Source organism: Rhinopithecus roxellana, chromosome 15 (assembly GCF_007565055.1).
Source record: "Rhinopithecus roxellana isolate Shanxi Qingling chromosome 15, ASM756505v1, whole genome shotgun sequence".
Classification (NCBI taxonomy): domain Eukaryota; kingdom Metazoa; phylum Chordata; class Mammalia; order Primates; family Cercopithecidae; genus Rhinopithecus; species Rhinopithecus roxellana.
Window position 1 is genome coordinate 60,388,239 of NC_044563.1, and position 19,520 is coordinate 60,407,758.

The 19,520-nt window shown below is 49.8% G+C and overlaps 1 protein-coding gene across 1 annotated transcript in view; it reads left to right on the forward strand.

The window, feature by feature from the left end:
• Positions 1-19,520, forward strand: part of LOC104665163 (short transient receptor potential channel 2-like) — a 50,352-nt gene extending 30,832 nt beyond the window's left edge. Inside the window, 13 exon segments of the mRNA XM_030917484.1 lie at positions 1,522-1,734; positions 2,674-2,838; positions 4,318-4,492; positions 9,060-9,220; positions 9,222-9,261; positions 9,353-9,515; positions 11,378-11,470; positions 15,964-16,028; positions 16,031-16,148; positions 16,707-16,835; positions 16,932-17,010; positions 17,773-17,902; positions 19,129-19,520. Coding sequence (XP_030773344.1) covers positions 1,522-1,734; positions 2,674-2,838; positions 4,318-4,492; positions 9,060-9,220; positions 9,222-9,261; positions 9,353-9,515; positions 11,378-11,470; positions 15,964-16,028; positions 16,031-16,148; positions 16,707-16,835; positions 16,932-17,010; positions 17,773-17,902; positions 19,129-19,520 — 1,923 coding nt within the window.

Genomic DNA, 19,520 nt, shown 5'->3' on the forward strand with positions numbered 1-19,520 from the left:
CACTTTGGGAGGCTGAGACAGGAGGATGAGGAGGACAGGAGTTCGAGACCAGCCTGGGCAACAGCAAGATCTCATCTCTATTTTTTTTTTTTTATTTTTTTTATTTTTTTGGAGATAGTTTCACTCTTGTCGCCCAGGCTGGAGTGTAGTGGCGCGATCTCAGCTCACTGCAACCTCTACCTCCGGGGTTCAAACGATTCTCCTGTCTCAGCCTCCCGAGTAGCTGGGATTATGTGCCCGCCACCACGCCCAGCTAATTTTTGTGTTATTAGTAAAGATGAGGTTTCACCATGTTGGCCAGGCTGGTCTTGAACTCCTGACCTCAGGTGATCTGCCCGCCTCAGCCTCCCAAAGTGTTGGGATTTCAGGTGTGAGCCACCACGCCCACCTATTTTTTAAAAATAATAACTGGCCAGGCGTGGTGGCTCATGCCTATAATCTCAGCACTTTGGGAGGCCAAGGCAGGTGGATCACCTGAGGTCAGGAGTTCGAGACTAGCCTGGCCAACATGGTGAAACCCCATCTCTACTAATAACACAAAAAAATCAGCTGAGTAGGCCGGGCATGGTGGCTCACGCCTGTAATCCCAGCACTTTGGGAGGCCGAGGGGGGTGGATCACGAGGTCAGAAGATGGAGACTATCCTGGCTAACACGGTGAAACCCCATCTCTACTAAAAATACAAAAAATTAGCTGGGCGTGGTGGTGGCGCCTGTAGTCCCAGCTACTCGGGAGGCTGAGGCAGGAGAATGGCATGAACTCAGGAGGCACAGAGCTTGCAGTGAGCCGAGATCGCACCACTGCACTCCAGCCTGGGCAATAGACCGAGACTCTGTCTCAAAGGAAAAAAAAAAAAAATCAGCTAGCGTGGTGGCGCATGCCTGTAGTCTCAACTACTCGGGAGGCTGAGGCAGGAGAATCACTTGAACCCGGGAGGCAGAGATTGCAGTGAGCCGAGATCATGCCATTGCACTCAAGATCGTGCCATTGCACTCCAGCCTGGGTGACAAGAGTGAAACTCTGTCTCAAAAATAATAATAATAATAATAATAATAATAATAATAATAAATAAGAACTGCCTTATTCATTTCTGCATCTCCTAAAATTGCCAACGCAAGTTCTCTTATAAGGTAAGTGTTCCAATAAATTAAATGAGCATATGAAGGGTGTAAGGAGTAGGTGTAAAAATGGGACAAGAAACAGATTAGAAGAGGAAGGAAAAGAGACAGAAAAAATGACGGAGGGGTTTGGGTTGAAGTGACTTAGTGATGAGGTAGCAATAGCACTAGATAAGCAAAGTGACCCAGGAGGTACCTCATTAGAGCAAGAAGGATGGGTGAGGTGGCAAAGAAGAAAGAAATCAATGCCCTAGTGACACCAGACGTAGGAAATGATGGTGCAAGGGCAGGACAGAGGTGGCCCAGGCCCACTATTGGTGGGCGTGGGGGGTAGGGAGGAGTGGGCTGATTTAATGGGGTTGGGTCCACAGGGTGGTAGGCACACACGGACCTGCTTCCCTAAGCCTGAGTACATTCCCCTGGAGTCACTGAGCCAGGACTATGGCTTTGAGCTGCTGGGCATGTGCCAGAACCAGAGCGAGGTCACTGCAGTGTTCAACGACCTGGCCGAGGACAGCGAGACTGAGCCCGAGGCTGAGGGCCTGGGCCTAGCCTTTGAGGGGAGCATCCCCAACCTGGCGAGGCTGCAACTGGCCGTCAACTACAACCAGAAGCGGGTCAGCTGGGCCATAGCTATATCCCCTCCCTGTCCTTTTCTCTTGCCCTGCCACCTATAGGTCTCCCTGACCCAGCCCTAAGCAACTCCTTTTCCTGCCCTCAAGACCCTCCCAGGCCTTGGTCCTGAGCGCCCTTCTGTCTAGACCCTTGGCCCTGTGGGTCCCCTCCCTTCTTACCTTCAATCTAAGCCTGTAACCTCTCCCCAGCCCTTGAAAGACCCATTACCCACCAAGACCTCACCTTCAGACCAGGACATCTGGTCTTAGACAGCTTTATCTCTGACCTGCTGAGTTACTTGAATCCAGTCTTTCTGTTCAATTCCAGTACATCACTCTATAAAGCAAGATAAGACTAGGTCTCTCAGGCCTTAAATATCCCCCAAAAGATTCCATTATTTCCTGTCTCCTCAGACATCCTCCCCTCTAAGCTAAAGATAGGCTCCTTGTTTAGCCTCCCCCAACCCATTGCTCCTCACTGTCATCCACCCTCAACATCCACCAGAAACTTAACCAAAAACCTTCCTTCATAATGGCTCCCCTGGCCCTGTCTCCCAATACAGCAAACCCTGGTTTCCCTCTTCTGCCTTCCTCAAGACCATCTAGGCTAATGTCCCATATCTCTAAGAAGGCCAGGGACCCTGGGGATTCTGGGTCTTGGGTCCCCAGTTTTACCCACCACTGTCTAACTTAGACTCAAGAATGTAGGGTCCAGAGAGTTCAGGAAAATCTTTGAGTTTAGTTTTCCCTCCATAAACCAAGGCCTAGAGAGGGATGGGTCTGCCCATGGTCACATGACTAGCAAGTTGGCTGATGTGGGGAGAAATGAAGGATTGTTCGAACTCTGTGGCAAGGAAGGAAGGGCTGTGTACCCAACTGGCTCCCCCATCCTCCTCCTTGCCTGGTGGCCTCCCCGTCTGCTTATGCCCCATCTCTGCTTAGTTTGTAGCACACCCCATCTGCCAGCAAGTCCTGTCCTCCATCTGGTGTGGGAACCTGGCTGGCTGGCGTGGAAACACCACCATCTGGAAGCTCTTTGTTTCCTTCCTCATCTTCCTCACCATGCCCTTCCTTTGCCTTGGCTGCTGGCTGGCACCAAAGTCCCGGGTACTAAGAATAAGATTAATGATAACTGTCACTTATTGAGCACTTGTTTTATGAGGCCCTGGGCTAGACACCTGGTGAATATAACTTTGTGTGAATGTTTCCATTAAGTAGCTGGAAGTGCAGCCCCGAGGAAGGCAGACATTCTGCTTCAGTGGTATAGGGAAGCAACCTGAGGCACAGGGAAGGGCAATGCTCTTTTTGTCAAAAGTACACAGGAAATAGTGGAGTCAGGATTTAAACCGAAGTCTCTCTGCCTCCAAAACCTTAATCCTATTAACAGCCCTATACTCTCCTAAAGAGAGGCCTACCCCGACTACAAATTCCATGGGAGCCCTTCATCCAACCAATATGTCCTTGAGACCCAACTGTGAGCCAAGCATGGTGCCTGGCACTGGGGTTATGAAGAAGAGCCCTGTTCCTGCTGAGCAGGTGAGGAATAGGGAGAGGGATGTTCCAGGAAGCAGGAGCAGTATGTGTGAAGGCCTGGGAGAGGGAGAACCCAAAGTGTTAGAGAAACTGAAAGGAGTTAGATCAAGAGTGGTGGAGAAGCACGCAGGGGCCAGATCTCACAGAGCCTTATAAGCCACAGAGGATAGGAGCCATTGTAGGATTAATGAAGCGAGTCCCCCATCAGTCTTGTGTTTCAGAAAGTGCCTTCTACTAGGGGTGTGAAAGGTGGGCTGGGGGTTCAGGGCAGGAGTTAGAGAGACTGGTGTGAGAGGACAAGCACATAGAGATGTCTCATATTCCCGGCCTGGGTGACCGGGTCATTTTATGAAGTGGGGACATAGAAGAAGATGGAAGAGCAAGATAGGATAGAAGATGATGAATTTCTTTATTTGTTTATTTTTTATTTATTTATTTATTTATTTTTGAGATGGAGTCTTGCATTGTCACCCAGGCTGGAGTGCAGTGGCAGGATCTCCTCTCACTGCAACCTCTGCCTCCCGGGTTCAAGCAATTCTCCTGCCTCAGCCTCCTGAGTAGCTGAGATTACAGGTGCCTACCACCACGCCCAGCTAATTTTTTGTATTTTTGGTAGAGATGGGGGTTTCACTATGTTGGTCAGGCTGGTCTTGAACTCCTGACCTCGTGATCCACCCACCTCGGCCTCCCCAAGTGCTGGGATTACAGGCATAAGCCACCGCACCCGGCCCATGAATTTATTTTTTAACATGGTTGAGTTTGAAGAGCCTGTGGGGCCTCCCAGGGAAAGTTACTTTACCTCTGTGATCTTCAGTTCTTGGAAAAAAAAAAAAAAAAAAAATGGGAATATTAATGTCTACCTCATATGGTTGGAAAGGAGATGACAGATATGAGTCTACGGCCTGATATGTAACACATTCTCAATGTATGTCTGAATAGTGCGTGACTGAATCTGAGAAAGGGGAGTCACGTGGGTGGAGCAGTCTAGAAGGGCTTGCAGGAGCGAGAGACACCCAGGACTGAGAACCCTACTCCCCCTCCTTCCCTTGGAAGCTGGGCCGCCTGCTAAAGATCCCAGTACTGAAGTTCCTGCTGCACTCCGCCTCCTGTCTGTGGTTCCTCATCTTCCTGCTGGGAGAGTCCCTGGTCGTGGAGACACAGCTGAGCACCTTCTGTGGCCGCAGCCAGAGTGTCTGGGAGACTTCACTACACATGATTTGGGTCACAGGTATACGTGTAGGACCCTTTATTTGTGGCAGTGTCCCTTAGGGGCCCCCCTTCCTGTCCTTCACAATAAGCACCCCAACAGGGGGATCCTGCTTTGTAGATGACCCCTGAACATATAACCAGACCCCTCTGGGCTGTAACACAGTACAGGGCCCTTTCCCTCACGCCTACTCGGGGACCTAGCCCTGTGGTAGACTCCCTGAGCAAGGACCCCTTCTTCCCCTTCCCTGGCATCAGTCACTACCTACCCTGGAGGTTTCTGTCCTCTCACAAATAAGACCCTGGTCCACAGTGCGAGGTGGGAACATACATTGGTGTCATGGCAGCCCCCAGGTACTGCAAGACAGGCTCTCCTGGAGGTCATGGAGCAGAAAGTCTCACAGACCAAGTGAAAGGATTCAAATCATACAGCAAGTTAAATCGGTAAGTGGTGTAATTATGATGGTGTTGTAATGAGGATCAGAGTTGAGGTTTGAGTGGCTGGGGTTAGGGGGATGGTGCAATGGACAGAAGGTACCTGGAGCCAGGCATGGTGGCTCATGCCTGTAATCTCAGCTACTCAAGAGGTTGAGGTGGGAGGATTGCTTGAGGCCAGAAATTCAAGACCAGCCTGGGCAACGTAGAGAGACTCTATCCCTTAAAAATAAAAGAAGATTGGCCAGGTGCAGTGGCTCACGCCTGTAATCCTAGCAGTTTGGGAGGCCGAGGCGATCAGATTGCCTGACCTCAGGAGTTCGAGACCAGCCCAGGGAACATGGTGAAACCCCGTCTGTACTAAAATACAAAAAATTAGCCAGGCATGGCAGCGTGCATCTGTAATCCCAGCTACTCAGGAGGTTGAGGCAGGAAAACTGCTTGAACCCGGGAGGCGGAGATTGCAGTGAGCCGAGATTGCGCCACTGCACTCCAACCTGGGTGACAGAGCGAGACTCTGTCTCCAAACTAAAATAAAATAAAATAAAATAAAATAAAATAGTAGGCCGGGCGCGGTGGCTCAAGCCTGTAATCCCAGCACTTTGGGAGGCCGAGACGGGCGGATCACGAGGTCAGGAGATCGAGACCATCCTGGTCTACACGGTGAAACCCTGTCTCTACTAAAAAATACAAAAAACTAGCTGGGCGAGATGGCGGGCGCCTGTAGTCCCAGCTACTCGGGAGGCTGAGGCAGGAGAATGGTGTAAACCCGGGAGGCAGAGCTTGCAGTGAGCGGAGATCGCGCCACTGCACTCCAGCCTGGGCGACAGATCTAGACTCCGTCTCAACAAAAAAAAAAAAAAAAAAAAAAAGTAATAAAAGAAGATACCTTGGCCCAAGACTTGATCTATGGGAGAAACACAGTGACAGGTATGTTTGGCCACAGCTGTAGCTTGCCAATTATCCTGATGAGCTGCTATTACTTTTATATGCATTATTTGGGCAGAGGACATGTGGAAAGAGAACGGCTGGTGCTAGTGGGTAGCTGATTTAAGATCTCATGAATACTGAGGGCCTCATATGCTTCAAGCATATTCAGTGTATCATGAATATTTAGAGTCTGTCCATCTCTTTCTATGTATGTTCACACACACATACTCTACTAACTTTATTTGTTCAACATGTCACCAAAGTAACTAGCCTATACTTAACACATAAGTTTCATCCATTCCATTGGTTTTCTTTTCTTCTATAGCAGAACTGAGTATTCACAAACAATTTAGCAAATGCAGTTTACCAGAATCCCCAGAGCTTCAGCCAGCCTCTGGCCTGTCAGCTCAGCAGGCCAAATTGGTGGCGCCTTCCTTGGCTGTCCTCCTCTCATTTAGCTCTGGCTTGGTTAGTGAACTCCAGAGCCACCAGTATACCAAGTCCACTGCTCCACCCTGTACCAGGCCAATCAGTGATGCCAGAAAGGAAATCTGGTGCAGAAACTTTAGGGAAAGAAAATAAGAGCAGCCCAAGAGGGAAAGTTTCTCATCCTATTTACTAAACATGGATTGACCTGTGCTGAGTGGAGAGGAAACCAATAGAATTCCTACCCATGGGAGAAGAAAAGTCTTAGAAACGTATGAAACAAACCCATTTATTCAAGTAATAAATGTTTCTTGATGCCCTATCATGAGTGAAACCCTAAGAGACAAGTTCGACATGGCCCCATCCATCCAACACATATTCACTGAGCGTGCACCCCACCCTCACAGGGCATTCCTGCTCTGCAGAACTGATTTCAGTTCCCAATCACATGATATTCACATTTGTCTAGGCCTTTGCTCATTCACGTTTTCTAGAGCACTCGCCCCTTCCTGCACTGCCCCTTCACCTGGCTGGCTCCCACTCCTCCTTCAGGTCTCAGCTTAAATGCCACTTTTGGAGAAGGTTTCCCTGGCCCCTAAATCAGGGTGAGGGTCCATTCCTAAACACCTATAACAGTCCCTCTGTCCCCCTGCTCCTTAGTCTTAGCATTTACCACACTGTATGAGACCCACTTGGGTTACCCACTGTGTTCCTCACTGACTGTAAGCCCTGGGAGGGCAGGGACTGTCTTATTCACCAGAGGTTCCCACTGGCACATGGTAGGAGCTTACTAAATGTTTGTTTAGGTCGGGTGCAGTGGCTCACGCCTGTAATCCCAAGACGTGGGGAGGCCGAGGCGGGTGTATCTCCTGAGGTCAGGAGTTCGAGACCAACCTGGCCAACATGGTGAAACCCTGTCTTTACTAAAAAATACAAAAATTTGGCCAGGCGCAGTGGCTCAAGCCTGTAATCCCAGCACTTTGGGAGGCTGAGACAGGCGGATTGCGAGGTCAGGAGATCGAGACCATCCTGGCTAACACGGTGAAACCCCGTCTCTACTACAAAGTACAAAAAACTAGCCGGGCGAGGTGGCGGGCGCCTGTGGTCCCAGCTACTCAGGAGGCTGAGGCAGGAGAATGGCATAAACCCGGGAGGCGGAGCTTGCAGTGAGCTGAGATCCGGCCACTGCACTCCAGCCCGGGCGACAGAGCGGGACTCCGTCTCAAAAAAAAAAAAAAAAAAATACAAAAATTAGTCAGGTGTGGTGGCTTGTGCCTGCAATCCCAGCTACTCGGGAGGCTGAGGCAGGAGAACTGCTTGAACCCAGGAGGTGGAGGTTGCAATGAGCCAAGATCATGCCACTGCACTCCAGCCTGGGGGACAGAGAGCAAGACTCTGTCTCAAAATATATATATATATACATATATATATATATATTTTTTTTTTTTGACGTATTTGTTTAATTTGTTCTGGGCACCAGGGACAGAGATGAGTGGACATAGTCCCTGCCCTTGAGGGGCTCCAAGTTCAGGGGGAGGCAGGGTAGAGACAGACCTGGGGAGAGATATCCTGCAGTGCCCCGTAGTGATGGGATCACAGAGATATGAGCTGTGAGAACACAAAACCCTGAGAAATTCACTCCACCTGCTTAGGGAAGGCTACTTGGAGGAGATAACATGTGACCTAGGCCACGAAGGTGGGTTGGGCTTCCAGAGGATGTGGAAGGACATTCTAGGCAGAGGGAACAAACAGTGAGTGGAAAAGCACGTGATTGTATCCAGGGAATGAGAAGGGTGCCACGTGGGCAGGGCTGCCTAGCTAATGGGGTCCAGCTCCCAAGACCCCCAGCCCCAGGTCTGGTACTGGGCCTCACTGGAACGCAGGTACCCTGAGCAACCTGAGAATTTGGAGCCTCTTCAAGTTGATACTCTGTTTTTTTTTTTTTTTTTTTTTTTTTAACTTTTTAAAAATAGTTTAGGCCGGGCGCGGTGGCTCAAGCCTGTAATCCCAGCACTTTGGGAGGCCGAGACGGGCGGATCACGAGGTCAGGAGATCGAGACCATTCTGGCTAACATGGTGAAACCCCGTCTCTACTAAAAAATACAAAAAACTAGCCGGGCGAGGTGGCGGGCGCCTGTAGTCCCAGCTCCTCGGGAGGCTGAGGCAGGAGAATGGCGTAAACCCAGGAGGCGGAGCTTGCAGTGAGCTGAGATCCGGCCACTGCACTCCAGCCTGGGCGACAGAGCGAGACTCCGTCTCAAAAAATAAAAATAAAAAAATAAAAAAATAAAAAATAGAAATAAAAATAAAAATAGTTTAATAGAGATGGGGTTTCACCATGTTGCCCAGGCTGGTCTCGAACTCCTGGCCTCAAGCAATCCTCCTGCCTCGGCCTTCCAAAGTGCTGGGATTACAGGCGTGAGCCACCGCACCCAGCCTCAAATCAATATTCTTCAATTATTTGTCCAGTATTTACTTGGTGGAGGGCACGGAGAAACAAATTTCAGTCATTCCCTCCTAATAAACAGCCTGTCCCAGGTGATACTTTCTGAGTGTCTACTGACTGAGATCATTGGTGCAGTCACGCCAGCAGTGTCTGCATCAGCAAGGAGTCTTTTTTATGTTCACATAAGATCACTTGTTCCTGAGTAGATTACATGTTTACATGTCATTGACCACCCCATAATGTTTTAGTACCCCACGGCCATTCATAGGCTCCCCCGCCTCGTAATCTAGCTCTGACATAGAAGGAGACGTTTGGTCCGATCCTGTCCTGGCTCCCTGCCACCCCGCTTCAGGCTTCCTGAGGTTTGAGTGCAAGGAAGTGTGGATTGAGGGCCTGCGCAGTTACCTCCTGGACTGGTGAAACTTCCTGGATATGGTCATCCTGTCCCTGTACCTGGCAGCCTTCACACTGCGCCTCCTCCTGCCTGGGCTTGCCCACATGCACTGCCAGGACTGCCTCCCAAGCAACTGCCTGCTACCATTTCACCACGGCTGGTGAGTGTCCCTTCAACTCAGCCCTGAATCCCCCAGTTCTTCTTTCTTGGCTCTTGGCTTCCAGCCACAGCCCCCATTCCACCCGGCACAGAACGAAGCAAGTGGCACACTGAGGATCCTCAGTTCTTGGCTGAGGTGCTCTTCGCTGTCACCAGCATGCTCAGCTTTACCCACCTAGCCTACATTCTGCCGGCCCATGAGTCGCTGGGCACTCTGCAGATTTCCATCGGCAAGATGATCGATGACATGATCTGGTGCGTACCGGCCCTGCTCTGAGCTCTGCTCTGTAGACTCCACTTGACTTCCTTCCAAACCTCCCCAGCTCTTGGGTAACACAGAAATCCTTGACCTGCGTTCCTCCAGAGGCATGTGCACCAAAGACCCCTGAAACTACAGGCAAAGGGTAAATGTATATTTTTCTGCAGAGAGGGTCTACAACTTACATCTAATTCTCAAAGAGGCCCATGACCCCAGAAAAGATTACGAACCATAGATAGCAGAAAGAGCCCTTGGTTGGGAGTTCCAGTCCCAGTTCTGTCAGTCTCCATGACCCCTCTGTGGGCCTCAGTTTTCACATCATTAAGGAAAAAGCAATGGCACTGGACTTAGGTATCCCTTTGGGTCCTTTCCACTCGGCAGCTGCTCTTTGAACCCCTGACCTTATCTGGCCTTCTTGGTCCTTATCACCTAATCATGTCCAGCAAAACCTGGCCTCTCACCTAATCAGAGCCTATAGTTAATGCCTGCCTCCCTGGGAATCCCCAGCCTGAAGTAGGACTACAGTGAGTGTCCTTGGTGGGAAAAACCTTAGCTGCATCTATTAATATTAACAACTTTAGCTCAGCTTAGCTTGGGGTAGAACCTCCCACCCCACCCAGGATTCTTCTGGCCTCCCCGTGGCAGGCCAACTCATTCTCACACGTGGCTCTGACTCTTCTGATGATAACTCCTGTTCAGTGGGATTCTGACTCCCAGCTGTCCCTGTGTCATTCCTTTAGAATCTCAGCATCTCATTCCCTCCCTGAGAGACTGCTCCATCCTCAGCTTTGACTACTTGGACTTAGTACCCTTTATTCTTTTTTTCTTTTTTTTTTTTTTCCTGAGATGGAGTCTTACTCTGTCACCCAGGCTGGAGTGCAGTGGCGCAATCTCAGCTCACTGCACGCTCCGCCTCCCAGGTTCACGCCATTCTCCTGCCTCAACCTCCCGAGTAGCTGGGACTACAGGCCCCAGCCACCATGCCTGGCTAATTTTTTGTATTTTTAGTAGAAATGGGGTTTCACCATGTTAGCTAGGATGGTCTCGATCTCCTAACCTCATGATCCGCCCACCTCAGCCTCTCAAAGTGAGCCACTACGCCCAGCCTCTATTGTTAATAATAACCAAATTTGGCCAGGCACAATGGCTCACACCTGTAATCCTAGCACTTTGGGAGGCTGAGGTGGGTGTATCACTTGAGGTCAGGAGTTCAAAACAAGCCCGGCCAACATGGTGAAACCCAGTCTCTACTAAAAGTACAAAAATTAGCTGGGTGTAGTGGCACATGCGTGTAGTACCAGCTACTTGGGAGGCTGAGGCAGGAGAATCACTTGAACCCGAGATTGAGAGGTTGCAGTGAGCCAAGATGGCACCACTGCACTACAGCCTGGGTGACAGAGTGAGACTCCGTCTCAAAAATAAATAAATAAATAAATAACCTGCTGGACGCAGTGCCTCACGCCTGTAATCCCAGCACTTTGAGAAGCCAAGGCAGACAGATTACCTAAGGTTAGGAGTTCAAGACCAGCCTGGCCAACATGGTGAGACCTTGTCTCTACTAAAAATATAAAAAAATTAGCCGGGCATGGTGGCACACACCTGTAATCCCAGATATTCAGGAGGCTAAGGCAGGAGAATTGCTTGAGCCCGGGAGTCGGAGGTTGCAGTGAGCCGAAATCGTGCCACTGCACTCCAGCCTGGCCGACAGAGCAAGACTCTGTCTCAATAAATAAATAAATAACCAAATTGAATACTTGTTGAGCAAAGAGCCAGGGAGGACTTCATCCCTCTTCCCGGAGCCTGACTTCTCTCAAGGCAGAGACCTGCTCTGACCCTCCTGTGTCCCACCCCCTGCCAGGTTTATGTTCATCCTCATGATCATCCTGACCGCCTTCCTCTGTGGCCTCAACAACATCTACATGCCCTACCAGGAGATGGAGCAGCTGGGCAAGTATGCAGGGGCAGAGGCAGGATGGGAGGTGGAGAGCCTGGGACCTTGCAGCTTGGAGCCCTAGTGATCTCTCCTTTTTCCCTCCCTCCCTCATTTATTCACTCAACTAATTCTCTTGTTTGCTCACTCCCTCTTTCATTCTGTCACTCATTCTTTTGTTCATTTATACATTCATTACTTTACTCATTTTCTCCTCAAACTTTTTATTTTGAAAAATGTCAATCCTGTGAAAACTACAGTGGATACCCCTAAACCTTTCACCCAGCTTCACTAATTGTTAATTTTTTTTTTTTTTTTTTTTTTGAGACGGAGTCTCGCTCTGTCGCCCAGGCTGGAATGCAGTGGCCAGATCTCAGCTCACTGCAAGCTCCACCTCCCGGGTTTACGCCATTCTCCTGCCTCAGCCTCCCGAATAGCTGGGGCTACAGGCGCCCGCCACCTCGCCCGGCTAGTTTTTTGTATTTTTTAGTAGAGACGGGGTTTCACCGTGTTAGCCAGAATGGTCTCGATCTCCTGACCTCATGATCCGCCCGTCTCGGCCTCCCAAAGTGCTGGGATTACAGGCTTGAGCCACCGCGCCCGGCCACTAATTGTTAATGTTTTACCACACTTGCTTGATCTGTTGCTCCCTTTATTCTTTTTTTTTCCTGAAACACTTGAAAGGAAATTGTAAATACAATGACACTTCATCCCTAAACAGTTCAGGATGTGTTTTAAGAACATAACCACAAAAGCATTATCACACTAAAAAAATTTAACATCCATACCATTATATATGTATATATTTATATATATATATATTAAATCTATAAATATATATATTTTTTGAGACAGAGTCTCACTCTGTTGCCCAGCTGGAGTGCAGTGGCTCAATCTCAGCTCATTGCAAACTCTGCCTCCCAGGTTCAAGTGATTCTCCTGCCTCACCCTCTTGAGTAGCTGGGATTACAGGCACACAACACCATGCCTGGCTAACTTTTGTATTTTTAGTAGAGACGGAGTTTCACCATGTTGGCCAGGCTAGTCTTGAACTCCTGACTTCATGATCCACACGCCTCGGCCTCCCAAAGTGCTAGGATTATAGGCGTGAGCCACCGCGCCCGGCTTCATGCCCTAATATTATTTACTATACAGTCATTATTGATATTTCCCCAGTTGCCTGGAAAAAAGTCTCTCTAGTTTTAAAAATCTGATATCCAATCTAGGATCACACGTTACATTTTGTTGTGATATCCTTTTAGCCTCCTTTAATCTCGAACACATCCCAACCTTCTCTTTGTCTTGCATGAAAAGTGTAGACCAAATTGGATTTATCTATTAATTATTGATTATGGCCGGGCACAGTGGCTCACGCCTGTAATCCCAGCACTTTGGGAGGCCGAGGTGGGCGGATCATGAGGTCAGGAGATCAAGGCCACCCTGGCTAACACGGTGAAACCCTGTCTCTACTAAAAATACAAAAAAATTAGCCGGGCGTGGTGGCGGGCACCTGTAGTCCCAGCTACTCAGGAGGTTGAGGCAGGAGAATGGCGTGAACCCGGGAGGCGGAGCTTGCAGTGAGCAGAGATTGTGCCACTGCACTCCAGCCTGGGCCACAGAGTGAGACTCCGTCTCAAAAAAAAAAAATTATTGATCATAATTAGATTCAAGTTTAAGCAGTTTTGGCAAGAACATGACCTAGCTGATTGTGTGTACTTTCCACTGCATCACAGCAGAAGGTGCATGATGTCAGTGTGGCCCATTGGTGAGGCCCATTGCTCTAGCAAAGTCTTCATTGTAATGGTACCAGGGAAGCCCTTTTAGTAACAGGAAGCTATGTTGAGATGGTGTGACAACACTGCTCCCTCAAAAGCTTTCACCCAGTGGATTTAGCATCCATAGATGATTTTTACCTGAACTGGCTATTATAACAGTGGTTTCAAGATCGTGATTTTCTGCCTCTGTCATTTCTTCTACATTTATTCACTGGCATTCTTCTGTAAAGAAGTGCTTTCACCTACTTTCTTTTTCTTTTTTTTTTTTTTTGAGTCAGAGTCTCACTCTGTCACCCTGGCTGGAATGCAGTGTTGTGATCTTGGTTCACTGCAACCTCCACCTCCTGCTAGGTTCAAGCAATTCTCCTGCCTCAACCTCTTGAGTAGCTGGGATTACAGGCCTGTGCTGCCATGCCCGGCTAATTTTTGTATTTTTAGTGGAGACGGTGTTTCACCATGTTAGCCAGGATGGTCTTGAACTACTGACCTCAGGTGATCTCCCTTCCTTGGCCTCCCAAAGTGCTGGGATTACAGGCGTGAGCCACTGTGTCCAGCCTTTCCTCTTTTTTTGAATATCAGTATGGACTCAATATGATAATCCATTACAGTCATTATTCTTTTGGGTGTTCAATTCTTCCTAAATATGGCTAATAATTAATTGATATATTTGTGTATTCATTTATTGTTCATTCACTCCCTTTATTTATTTATTTATTTATTTATTTATTTATTTATTTGAGATGGGGTCTTGCTCTGTTGCCTAGGCTAGAGTGCAGCGGCGTGATCTCTGTTCATTGTAGTCTCTGCCTTCCAGGTTCAAGCAATTCTCCCACCTCAGCCTCCTGAGTAGCTGGGATTACAGGCACACCACCACACCTGGCTAATTTTTGTATTTTTAGTAGAGACAGTGTTTCACCATGTTGGCCGGGCTGGTCCTGAACTCCTGACCTCAGGTCATCCACCCTCCTCGGCCTCCCAGAGTGCTGGGATTATAGGCGTGAGCCACCGTGCCCTGCCCACTCATTCACTTTAAAAATTTTTTTTTTCTTTTTTTTAGAGACAAGGTCTTGCTCTGTCACCCAGGCTAGAGTGCAATGGTATGATCATGGCTCATTGAAGCCTCGACTTCCTAGCCTCAAGCCATCCTCCCACCTCAGCCTTCCTATTAGCTAGGACTATAGGCATGCACCACCACACTCAGCTAATTTTTTATCTTTTTGTTGAGATAGGGTCTTGCCATGTTGCCCAGGCTGTTCTCGAACTCCTGGCCTTAAGCGATCCTCTGGCCTCAACCTCCCAAAATGCTGAGATGACAGCATTTCACGATGTCATTGTGAGCCACAACACCCAGTCTCACTCACTTTTAAAATTCATTCACTTTCTTAGTCAATTCAGTTGTGGTAGGTTTTTTGCTGTCGCTGAGTTCATACCTATTTACTGACACTTTCTTTTAGTAGGTTCTGTTTCCTGGTACTGGAAGCACAGGCAGGAGAAATGAACCAGACCCTTTGTCATAGAGAAGATAGCCATGTGCACAAATGAGCTCGATTTGCGACAACAAATGCTGTGAGAAAGGAGAGTGTATACTGAGGGTGCCCAGCAGAGGAAGCACCTTCCCCTGTCTTAGATGACCAGGGAAGGCAGGAAGAGAGAATCTGGACTTCATCTAGAAAGGTTACGGACTTCAGAGAAGACATAGGGCATTCTGAGCAGAGAGGGGACATGGGCCAAAGCAGGGAGGTATGTTTGGAGAATAGCAAGATGCCTCCCATGGTTGGCACATGGAGAGAACTTTGTGAAAGGAAGTGACAGAGGGTAGCTGGGCCCACATCAGAAGCTCAGGGAGGTCTTGGTGAGAAGCTTGGGCTTTCTCCAGGAGGCCAGGGAGCTCTAGGTGGCCTCCTAAGCAGCTGCCCAATCATAAATTCTTTGTGAGTGCAACTGCCTGATAGTTTTATTGATGATGCTAAAGGACCCACACTTGGTCAAGGCTCTCTCATGGTTCCAGTGTATATGGAAGCTGTATTCAGACCTATGCTCTTACAAAGAATTCTTGTCCATAGCCTGGCTTCAGGCTGTTAGCTTAAAGGAACTGAGCTTACTGTGACTCTTAGTGCCAGGGACAGGAACTACTCATACCAGCCTGCTTTGTGGCTCCTGGTGACATCACTTCAGAGTGGCAAGGGAAGGCCAAGCCCTCCTGGGCTATTCATTCATGAGTGACTGCTACATAAGTCAAAAGTTTTTTGCTGTTGTTTTTTGAGACAGGGTCACACTGTGCCACCCAGGCCAGAGTGCAGTGGCACAGTCACAACTCACTGCAGCCTTGAACTCCTGGGCTCATGCTCTCCTTCCACCTCGGCCTCCCAAAGTGCTAGGATTATAGGCGTGAGCCACCACACCCAGCCACAAATTTAAATTGTTGGTATAAGTAATATCCATCTTACCCCCTGCACCCCAGAACATAAGGCCATGAAGACAGGAACGTGCTTGTCTTGTCCACTGATGTATCCTCAGCACCTGTGACACTACCGTGTGCTCAGTAAATACTGGTTGACTGAAAGAAAGATTTGGAGCTCAGAAACAGCAAGTGTCTGTACTGGCCAAGGTGGTCCAAAGGGCTGCATGGAAGTGGGCACTCTTGGCTGCATCCTGGGGGTGGGAAGGAGTATGTGTGGGTGAGCTCAGGCTCTTCTCTCACCCCTCATTTTTTGTTCCTTACTTGGCCTGGCATGCCAGTTTCAATGAGACGTTCCAGTTTCTGTTCTGGACCATGTTCGGCATGGAAGAGCACAGCGTGGTAGACAGTTTCTGGTGCCTGAGTTTGTGGGCCGGGCCCTCTATGGCATCTTTACCATCGTCATGGTCATTGTGCTGCTCAACATGCTCATTGCTATGATCATCAACTCCTTCCAGAAGACTGAGGTGTGTAAACGGAGGCCAGTTTAGGCCAGGGAGCAGAAGGGAAAAAGGAATGGAGAGGAATAGGGTGCAAAGAGGCAAGACATGTGGCGTTGTGCTCTGCCTCTACTGTTGTCTTGCTTGTGGCTTTGGACAAGTTTTCCTCTGTAAAATGAGGGTCTTAGTGATGCTATTAGTATCTCCAGACACCAAGTCTAGTGCTGATTCCCCTTTAGGGTTGGGCAGAGGAGTGTGTTGTAGAGAAGAAAATGGGAACATGAGAGGGAGAGGGAAGGAAACGGATGTGTTAGGGTCTGCAGGCTGGAGAATAGGCTGGGCAGGAACTGGATGTCAGAAAGATGAAAGATAATGGTGGGGAGAGAGGAAATGGGGGACAGGCAGGAGAAATGCAGGGGACAGGGGAGGTCAGAGATAAGTATGGGAAGAAGAAAGAGGCTGGCTAGGATTATAGGCACACTGGAGAACCAAAGATGTGAGGAGTGGGGAAAAGAAAGTCTGAGTGGGCAGGAGGGCCATATGCTAACGTGGTCCTTGCACCACCCCCTGCTGCCTGGCTCCCGGGATGATGCTGACGTGGAGTGGAAGTTTGCTCGCTCCAAGATCTATCTGTCCTGCTTCCGAGAGGGCCTGACACTGCCTGTGCCCTTCAACAGCCTGCCCTCCCCGAAGGCTGTCTTCTACCTTCTCAGGTGATGACCTCAGAGCTCCCACTCCCCAGATCCCCAGCCCCTGCCCCCATTTCCCTGTCCTCTAACTGACTTCTTCCCACCATTGAAATCTCTCAGGATAATTTGCCAGTTCATTTGCTGTTGCTGTTCCTGCTGCAAAACCAAGAAGCCAGACTATCCCCTCATCCCTACTTTTGTGAGTACCTCCTTAGCTTGTTGCTGGTCACTCTGGTGTCAGGCCTTCACCTGTATTGTCTATACCATCCATTTGTCTGCATACTCCGGGCTTATCTATCTTTCTAGGCTATGTTCCCCAGAAAGCCTGTCTCAATTTCTACTCTCTCACGTGGCTTCCCTTTCCCTCTTCCTGGCTCTAGCCATTTCCTGAATTTCCAACCCTGTGTCATGCAGCCTAAACAGAAGTCCTTGCCACCCTCTTCCCAAGCTAGAAATACTCACTAAGCTCCAGACAGACCTTTTTGTCTTAAACTGGTCCGAGACATAGTTGAACATTTTTTAAAAAAACATTTTAAGAAGTCAAATAAATGTCCCACAAACAGGGCAGTTAGATGGCTGACAGTGGCCTGAGAGAGGAGGCCAAGAGACCAGCTATCCAAGGAGCTCCCCAGCCCAGTCTGGCCTGGCATGAAGGTGCCTTCCTAATTCAGGTACTGCCAGGTCTGTAGGGTGCTCTCCCCTCCTCACCATCAGCCTCCCAGCCCTCACCCACCCCTTCCTGGTCCTCTCACCGTCAGCCCTTCCCTAGCTTCTGGCCCCTGTCCTACCTTTCAGGTCCACACTGTGGGGTGGAGGCCAGGGGCTAGGTGGGTCAGGGACAGAAAAGTCTACACAGACTTTGCTTGGGCCTTTTTTGCCTGGGGGTGCGGGGGCATGGGCAGTGATCAGAGGAAGGTTGGAGGTAGAGAATCTCCCCCACCCTCTTGTCTTCCCATTCCAGGCCAATCCTGGGGCAGGGGCTGTGCCTGGGAAGGAACAGCATGGATCCTACTGCCTTCGCATCATCAAGGCCCTGGTACAGCGCTACATAGAGACCACCCGGCGTGAATTCGAGGAGACCCAGCAGAAAGGTTCGTTGCCCACCTCCAAGCCCTCCCCATTCCTCTTCCTTGCTCAGCTGGGATAAAGGACCCATACCCAGAGTCACATCCTCATTCCTGCATAATATGTGGCCCCATCCTGCCCTGCCCTTGGAAGGGCAACCTGCACAGCATGGCCCCTTGCACTCCATCACCCTCTGACCCATCCGGGCATTTATCCCACTCATTTCATGTAACTGCTCATTCCTGCCTTCAGGTGCATTCAGTTATTCTCCCATTTACTCCCTTACCCAGTCACTCATTCACCTCTTTCATTCACTCACTTACTGACTCATTCCACCAACATTCATCACTATGGCCTCTTTCGTTCCAGGCCCTGTCTTGGAGGGAGGGACGGGGCAGGGACACATGGGAAGCTTTCAGTCTGGTGAGGAAGAGAAACCATCACACTGGGCATTAAGTGCAGCTAAGAGAGACGCAAATTGCTATCGGTGCCTGAAGGGAGAAGGAGCCCGTCATTTTCAGAGGCTCATAAGAAGGCAGAAGGGGCCGGGCGCAGTGGCTCACCCCTGTAATCCTAGCACTTTGGGAGGCCGAGACGGGCGGATCACGAGGTCAGGAGATCAAGACCATTCTGGCTAACATGGTGAAACCCCGTCTCTACTAAAAACTACAAAAAAACTAGCCGGGCGAGGTGGCAGCGCCTGTAGTCCCAGCTACTCAGGAGGCTGAGGCAGGAGAATGGCCTGAACCCAGGAGGCGGAGCTTGCAGTGAGCTGAGATCCGGCCACAGCACTCCAGCCTGGGTGACAGAGCAAGACTCCGTCTCAAAAAAAAAAAAAAAAAAAAAAAGAAGGCAGAAGGATAGAGTAGCAGAATGGACAAAGCGGGGAGGGATCTGAACTGGGCCCTGAAGGATGGGGTGAGTTGGCTGGCCATAGACTGGGGAGAGGGCAGGCGGGTGGACGCATGAATGTCTACCCAGTAACAGCTGTCCCCATGGCTTGTCATCCTTCTCTGACCCCCAGACTTCCCTTCTTTCCAGCTCCTCAGCGCCTCCCTCCCCACCCGATTGGATTCACCTGTCCCAGTTTCACCCATCCACCTGACCCCTAACCCACACACCCGTTCCTCACTTCTTCCAGTTCTCCCTCAGGAACTCCGGATAGGGCAACCCCTGGGATTCTGTAAAGGGTAAAAGGAGTACAGGGCAGGCTCATCCTCTGAAAGGCCCCCCGGTACTCCACCTCCTCTAGACCTGGGCAACAGACTCACAGAGCTGACCAAGACGATATCTCGACTGCAAAGCGAAGTAGCCTGTGTGCAGTGAACTCTGGTGGAGGGAGGCACACCCCGGCCTCCTGACAGTGCCAGCATCCTCAGTCACTGCATCACCTGAGTGCACAACAGCTTCCAGAACCTGGGGCCTCCCATCCCTGAGACCCTAGAGCTGACAGGGCCTGGGATTGTGGGGACCCAGGAGTCATCAGGAACCGGGCTTCAGGACAGTGGAGGGGTGAGGACTCTGGCTTCTGGAGAGTCTGGCCCCCGCTCCCCAGCTCATGTGCTAGTGCATAGGGAGCAGGAAGCAGAGGGGGCTGGGGACCTGCCCCAGGGGGAGGATTCGGGGACTGAGGGGAGGTCCTGA